Source organism: Stylophora pistillata, chromosome 1, assembly GCF_964205215.1.
Source record: "Stylophora pistillata chromosome 1, jaStyPist1.2, whole genome shotgun sequence".
Taxonomy (NCBI): domain Eukaryota; kingdom Metazoa; phylum Cnidaria; class Anthozoa; order Scleractinia; family Pocilloporidae; genus Stylophora; species Stylophora pistillata.
The window spans coordinates 10,621,314-10,629,675 of NC_142519.1; the positions used below are offsets into that span (position 1 = coordinate 10,621,314).

Consider the following 8,362-nt stretch of genomic DNA (forward strand, 5'->3'; position numbering starts at 1 on the left):
AATAGTCTTTGCTCACGTCAGCAGCGTACACCCATGGGAAAATGGGGCACGCTAAATTGACCAATCAGAGCGCGCGCTTTGCTTCGGTTATGTTATAATGAAGGCTTGATACCTTCTGAGCAGATGAGCAGTTAGCCTGTGTGGCCACCCTTCGTGGGGAAAGGAGAGAAGTTTCTCACCAAGGATTAATCAATCACCTTCAGCGCTCTAAAATTCAACTCCCCCTCCCCCGTCAAACACACCCCACGCCTTTTGCATGCCGGCCACACAGTTTAATCCCCTGCGTTAACCGTTCTGCTGTAGATAAAAAAGCAACCGTTGAAATTATTAAATTTTGCACCGTACTAAAACTATTGGTATCGATATCATCATTGCATCACAACGTTCTATCAAACAAAGGATAAATACGGCAAACAGATCGAGTGGATAATAATCATAGAAAAATTGTAAGTGAAAATGAAATCAGCTTTAGATTAATGTTTTGCACAGCAGCGCCTTCAAGTTCATTTTGTCTGTCTTAATTATATCGGAAGTCGCAAAACTCTGTACAGATGCCGGCAGTCGTTCATCATCATTAGCACACGGTGAATGAAAAGAAGCAAAGTGTTGAAAAAAGAGACCATAAGGAACAATGTGAATCTGTTGTGAATCACTTCTGATAGAAAATAGGACCCATCCTCTGTTGCATTGTTATGTCGGCCCAACCTGTCAGATCTATAAATACCCACATTGTTCGCAAACGCCAGCTTCCTTTTGGTTTTTGCTGTTTTTGCTCTTCGTGCTTTTTCAGGGATTTTAGTGGTCGTGCATTGGTCATTTTTTGTTTTTTTATTTTTATTCTTTCGCTGATTTAGAAAATATAAACTTTTTAGATTAAGGCCCTACCGGCTATATTTAACTTTCGGAAGCTGTGTCTTACTGCGAGCAGTGTTTTAACTTATTTTGTATTTCAAACTAGTACTGACTTGGTGACGATTAATCAAACTACAGAGGCAGACATTCGATGGTTTGGAACACAACTGACAAGGCGAAGTACAGGGGAAAGAAAGGACACGTTCAGTAACAGATGAATATACTCAATTTAACAGCACAGAGAGAATTAGCCCCGCCAACAGGAAACTTTAGATAGTTTTTATTCTTTTTTTTTTTATGATCATGATCAAAACTTTAAATTAGGACGAAAAGGCAAATAATTCATGCATGTTATTTTAAAAGCATTTGCACTTCGCTTCGATTCATCCACCATTGTTTAACAAGTGATCATGCAAAGTTTGCTCTATCAAGTAATGTGTTTTCACAAAGAGCTAAAGCATGCTTGAAATAAGCTGGAAATTTAGGGTGATAAATTTCCGTTCTGAATGGTAAATATTTTACACTTCAATGACGTTACATTGAAAGTGTTTCAAATTTAAGTTAAATAACAGCTAGCATTCATAATACAAGAGGACAGCTGATGCTCTATGTGAAATCATAAAATATAAAAGAGCAGATACCATTTTCGGAGAACATTTTCCTTTTTTTTCACTTCAAATTCATCTGTTTAATTTACACACTGCCATTTGCCGTCTAAGAAGCTTCGTTAGTCCGCGGCATATTATTGACAATATAATAGTAGACGTTGTCTCGGCTCGACCAATCACATCTCAGTCGTGGCTTTTGACTTGCAAATGATGAGGTTGTTGAACTGATTTCGATGATCCCAGATCTGCAAAATGGCTTGAAAGATCCGGCCACGATACGAAGCAAAGTGCCTCGGGTTTAGTTGCAGTTTCGAACCGTTTCGATTGGGAACTGAAACTTGGCAAGGGGTCCAAACGCAGAGTTTTTGCATTTCGAAGTGGAAGTAACATCATTTTGCACCGTCGAAGCAGAAAACGTGACCTACCATTGCAAGAAAATTGATTAATATGGGCAAGTCTCCCTGAATGGAATTTTCAGTAAGTAGATCACCTCTTCCGCTGTTATACACTAACTTAACCTACATAGAAAAAAACGTGTTAAGAGCTTTCTATCAAGCTGGATGTTGTAATGTCGTGGTTGACAATTTTGTAAACGCAGTTCAACGCAGAAAGAGTTCGTTCTCTGATCATTCAAACGCTGAATTATTAGGGTTTGCCAATGATACCCTTTAAGAGGCTGGGGATTATCTGGCCAGTTTTTCGGAGCGTTTGCCGTCCCCATCTGTCGATGTCACAGAGCGGAGAGAGAACACACTCGTTTCGACAAAAAGTTTGTCCGCGAAAACCTCGTCCGATCTCAAGTTTATCCAAAGCGCTATCAGAATTCCCAATTAGTGGCTCGATAATGTGTTTCTCCCTAAAAGCTCTTTTATTTATTGTCAATGGCCACGAAAAGGGTTTCTTAAATTTCGTTTCTGCTCGGCAAGATCTGCATGCAATTTAGTAAACAAAGCTGACTTCACCTTGGACAAACACACGTCCGAATTTACCAGCCATCAATGCATGTGAATGCAAATTATAAAATCGAGTTAAGTATTTAAGATGCATTAAGGGTCTCTGGTTCGAAACTGAGAGAGTCTCGGCCAATTTTTTCCTGCCTGGCGTGCTTCAATTTGTAGAAGGTAAATCTACACGTTCTTAAAGTTTGTAATATGATAGAATGATATATGTTTATTTACAAACTTGAGAGGTTGACAAAGTTGATGCTCGCGCAGTTGTCGCTTGGGTTTTCAACGTTTTCTGCAAAGCACCTCGAAAAACAATCCCAATTTTGCAATTTAATTTTTATTTTCGAGTTTTATTCATTTCTGAGTTTACCGAAATGCAATTGTGCGAGAGTGTTGATGGCTATCAAGAAAACCTTGTTTCCAACAGAATTGCAAGTGATTACAGAAATTATGGCTTTTTGCAGTATTTGCAGACATAAACCATCGTGTATTTTCTTCAGAATCTGAATTGCAAATTTAGGTCAATATTTAATTTAAAGTCCCTTTCTTTCGTAATAAATTTGTTGTCCCGGGAAACTAAAGCTATCGCCTAGAAATGTCATGGAGGCAAATTACAAAAGAAGTAAACACCAATAAGAAACCAAAGATAGAAAATGATAGCTTAAAATGGTTAAACAAAAAAGTAAATTTTAAAAAAAGGTTTCTAATGAAAAAATTAAAAGTGGCGCCTGCAGTGTTCTCATTTTGTCGCATTGAATAATAACATTTTTATCAAAACGGAAGAACATGGTTTGTGTCGCGAATCGCTTTATTTATTAGTTGACGGATTTTAGTAGCTACTTACCTTCGAGCGAAAATTTCGTTATTCTTCTTTATCAGTGTTTCCCGTTAAGCCAGCACCACTTGATCTTCCTACATAACAAACTCTAATTGTCCGCATGAACACCTCACTATGATCTGGGAATAACAAGGTGGAAACAGGTGCAGACTTACGGCAAAAGCACATAAACATCTTTCTGAAAAACTCAAAATGTTGATTAGAACAACGTTGCATAGTAAAAAAATGTTTTAGGTTCCCTACGGCGTCAATGTCGAAACGAGTTTAATATATGAAACAGTGACTTAAGAATTGCGTGATAAAGAAATTGATGTACTTTCCTTAGTTTTTCTCAAACAAAAAATCCCAATCTCTGCATTAAAGATTTTTTTTTTAAAAGAAAATGATGATACTAATGTTATTTAGCGCATGGGAAAAGAATTTTAAAAGAGGCTCTACTTTTCCCTGGTTATCTATTGATATTTCTTACATCTACATCAGTGATACGCAGCACATAAAGGAAATGAAAGAAAAATTGATTGTTATTGTTGCGATTGCTAAACTAAAAGCATTCAACTCGCAGGGACGGCATATGTATGCCGTGGGAACATAAAGAAACAACTCGATGCTAATGAACTGCTCGACTTTTATTTAAAACAACCATTGATTGAAGCAATCTGTTAAAATTCGATAATTTTTTTCGTGAGCTATTTCTATCGCTATCTAACGAATGTTGAAACAAGAGAACTTTGCTGAGATTTAATTCGTGGCTCTTTCCGTCACATGACAAATGGCTGTCAATACAAAGATATCCGTGTTTGATATAATTGAAATTCGATTTCTTTGGTTCCTCGCCAATTTTGTCTTTTAGAGAATAACTGGGATGCTACGAGCTTCCTGATCGGTCAAAAACCAACCTTTTATTGCACCAGTAAACTCGTAGAAAATTGAAATACTATACGTTTAATTTAAAGAAGCAGTAGACTACACTTGCTATCAGTCTGCTGGCGTAACAACCCAATTAGGATGTTGGGGGAACAAGTTCAAATCACGTGCCGGAGGCGCGGGGAGTGTTAACAAACTGTTCGAGTATTCTCCCAACATCCTCCGCGCTGGTTTGTGCGCCGTTAAACCGATAGAAAGTACGGTCTGTTGCTTATAACAAACAGCGCTTTGATTAGAAGGCTTCTCCAATAAAGTAAGGGCAAGTCTTTTAGGGAGTTTGCCTTTACATGATCAAAAATACAATTAAATTTCACATCACATATAAATTTGATTACTATCTTAACATATCATCCGATAATACAATTTTTTGGATAGTGAAAGGCTTTCACCATCCACAAGAAAAAAAAAAAACAACAACAACAACTGAATAAGTTCTCATGTAAAAGCGACTTTTTGCAGAAATCATCGTCATTTTGAATGGTGCTAGATTTTTAAGCCGGCTTTTCCTGCCACTTTTAACATTTCTAGCTTTTATCTCTCATTTTTTCAAATAAAACAGACTGTGAAATATTTAAGTGAACGTGAAATGAAACTTAGGGTTTTAGGTCTGCAGTGTCCGCGCAGTTGGTAGACTTTGAACTGGATTTAAATGAGTTTGTAAATTCATTCACCGTTTTGCATAATTAAAGAAGAATGCCAAAAGAAAAATTGCTCAAGACTCTCCCCATGCAACTGAGTTTCCAAGTTTTCTAAGAGGTAATAAAAGACACTTCCAGGAACGTTGAATAAACAATGAATAAACATTGAATAAACTAGTTTGAGGTAGTTTGATTGCGGTAATACAAGTTAAGAGTTTAACCTTCATAATCTGCATTATTGAAGTCGCGATTAAACATTGAATCATTTTATGCTATACCATCGAAGAAATAGTTCAAATCAATTTGGTTTGTTTTTCTGTAGTGGCCGTAAAGCTATCTTTGGTGCTAGCGGTAGTGGTCGGAGTAGCCTCGGCCCTAGTCGCCGCGTTGCTAGCCGTGGTGTGCAAATGCTGCTGGGTATGGTGGCGTTACCGCAAGACACATCTTAGGCGCAGTGCCTCTCAGGAGAGTTATTTCATCACTCAAAAGAAGCAATGGCCAGGTGGAGGATTCACTTATCAAACATACGAGAACGGTTCTCTCGCCGATTATGACAGCATGTCTAGCGGCGAAGAGCCATACATTGTTGAAACGCCTGGGGAGTTTTACAAACTCCAGTTCTGGGTTGATTTGAATAAAGAAGATGATCTTTTAATCATAGGACTGGTGCAAGCCAAGGGAATCCTTTGCAAGAGCAACTTTCAAACAGCTTATGTTTACCCTGTCATACAGCTTTATAAAGAAGGGATAAGTTTGGACGAGAGGGAAATTGAAAAACAGAAAATGACTTTTGATCCGCAATGGAATGAGGAAGTTTTGTTTTCATTGGACGGGCATCCTGTCGAAACACTATCGTTTTGCATTCGGTTGATCGAATTAGACTCGTTTTCAAACTCACATTTAATTGGTCAGGTGGAGGTATCGCTAGAAGAAGTAGACTCAACGGAGCCCTCTGGTAAATCACAACCCAAGTGGTACGATATCGCGGGCGAATCAAAGGTAACTGATTTCAGACTTATCCTGTTAAAAACCAAGAACCTAAACAGAATATATTTAGTCGGTGTGGCTTACTTCTTCTTCCTAAATATTTTTCTAAAATGCTAAATGAAAGAAAAAAAAAAAGATTCTTTAAGCTTCGTAGTTCGCACTTAATGAGTCATAGATCTTTAAATTCCTGATATAGTTCCAGTTCTAGTGAGAAGAAAATTTTAAGTGTAAGTGGCTTACAAATGTTGAAAGCCTCGAAAATACTTACCCTTCCGTAGGGATGATAAGCAAGCGAAAAAATTTGGCCATTCATGTGTCTCGTTCATCACATTCCGTGAGTCACTGAAGATGTTCTTTCATACTCAAACCATTTACACGTTTTGAGAATATAATAAGGAGTGATATCTCTGTTTAAGGTCTCCCTCGTTGATTCACTGCCACTGGCATTTCTTTACAGAAACCAGCTCACCAGTACGTAGGCGAGCTGCTTGTCTCGTTAAACTACTTCCCCACGACACAACGTCTGACGATTGTGATCCTTAAGGCGCGGAACCTCAAAGTAGACTCCACCTCTGGACTGTGGGGTGAGTAGTCCTCTATTTTCAGAGTAAGACGCGATTTCTCTCGAACGGAACGACAACTCAATTGTCGTAAATAAAAATTTTCGCTCAGGTGAAACTTTCAAGTATTCTGTAGTTCCCCCTTATGTAAGACAGTTTAGCTCGAGAAAGAATTATAAGCGCTCCGGCTCCAAAAATGAGTACTTTGATAAAAAGTCGGAGAATCGAAGAAACACACAAAAAAGGAAAGAATTTGCAAAAAGGGAAGGAAGACAATGAATGAGGAACAGGAAAATTAGACAACATTTTTCGAGACATGAATTTCATGTAATAGTTAAACCTTCATTAAGCTAACTTTCAAAACTTATTGACTAAGCGTGTGGTTAGTATGGCTGAATATTGGCCGAGTTCTTTTTTGCGTTTTTAGACGAAGTCGAGGTCCCTAAAAACGCAAAATGATTTATCATATATATTTCTATATCTATATATATATATATATTATATATATATATCATACATATATATATATATAAATATTATGAGAGGAAAAAAGGACGTAACTACATTTCCCGACAAGCCTGTTTCGACAAGCCTTGTTTTCGACAAGCCTGTTATATAATATATATATATATATATTATATAACAAAAATATTTCGCTTTAATAAGATCCAGGAAGGACTTGTTTATTTGGAGACTCAGGAAAGAAACCCAGTTGTGTTTGTAGCACAATAAACCTACGAGGGTTGTTTATGTTTTCTTTGTTTTGAATGCCTTCTGCCCCCTTTGCGATCTCATGGCCGACATTGTGCAAAAGTTACGAACTTTGTAAGTACGCTCCGCGCACCTTTTTTTTTCTTTTGCGCGGGATCAAAGCGGGCAATTCCGAGCGGGCAAGATGAGGCCATCGTGCCCGCTCGGGTAGCCAATCAGAACACAGGATGCGCTTCATATTGCCCACGAGCAGTGCTAGCTATATAATAAACTATCGTAAATAGGTCTTATTAGACGTTTTGTTGTGTAGTATCGCTGAGTATTTTTACGAGTTGTGCCGTATTTTGACGAGCTCGTAGGGCGAGTCAAAATACAAATAACGAGTAAAAATACTCAGCGATACTACTCAACAAAACGTCTAATAAGTTATTTATTATCCAACACGCCAAACTGTTGTTTCAGCGGGTGAATTTCGCGGATATTTATTTATGGGGAGTGCGTGACAGAAGTATGCGAAGCGGAACGGATTTGGAACGTTGTTGTGTTGCTGTTTCTATTTTCTTCATAAAATGAAGAAATTTTCTGGTCGTCAAGCTGTTTTTCTTCATTCGATTCATCTAATAAACTTGGATCTATATTTGCCAGCCATTTTGACTCTTCGTCGTAGGAAATATGATTCAAATTTTCCGCCACTTTTCTTTGTCGTAACTACAATCCAATTCTTCGATTGCGCGTTGCGAGAAAACCTGTTGAACCGGTACTCTACAATAGACGAGTACAAATACCGCGTGATATTTGTACTCGTCTATGGCGTTATTTGTACTCGTTTAAGTGTAGTTGGATAATAAAAACAGATATTTCTCTCGCCAAAGAACACGACCATTTCTTTTTTCGCTGCAGGCCCAACAGTCAAAGTGATACTTATATTGAACAAAACGAGACTGGGTAAGAAGCGAACCGCCATGCAAAAAAAGACTTTAAATCCAGTATACAATGAGGCTTTTACATTCAAAGTTACCTCAGAGGCCTTATCGAAAGTTACCTTCAAGGTCCTTGTGGTTAACAAACATTCACATGGTGCCGATAAAACGGTTGGTCATGTGCTGCTGGGTCAGCAGGAGACCGGAAGTGGATTTTCCCATTGGAATCACATGTTAGCCTCGTTGAGGAAGCCCGTCGCCATGTGGCATCACATAATTCCTGGCGCGTGAAGCTGTGCGCGGACACGATTTACGAGAAAATCTTTATTCTCTCGTTTATATTACAGTGCAATCAACAGAACTTATGTTTTATTTTT

General features: G+C 38.1%; 1 protein-coding gene across 1 annotated transcript in view; it reads left to right on the forward strand.

Moving 5' to 3' along the window:
* Positions 1-1,795: 1,795 nt before the first annotated feature.
* LOC111322043 (synaptotagmin-1) overlaps positions 1,796-8,362 on the forward strand; it is a 7,169-nt gene continuing 602 nt past the window's right edge. Inside the window, exons 1-4 of the mRNA XM_022925080.2 lie at positions 1,796-1,937; positions 5,130-5,806; positions 6,252-6,378; positions 7,966-8,362. The exon at positions 7,966-8,362 is cut by the window's right edge and continues 602 nt beyond it. Of these exons, the coding sequence (XP_022780815.1) occupies position 1,937; positions 5,130-5,806; positions 6,252-6,378; positions 7,966-8,276 (1,116 nt within the window). The 5' untranslated portion in view covers positions 1,796-1,936 and the 3' untranslated portion in view covers positions 8,277-8,362. The remainder of the gene's footprint in view (positions 1,938-5,129; positions 5,807-6,251; positions 6,379-7,965) is intronic.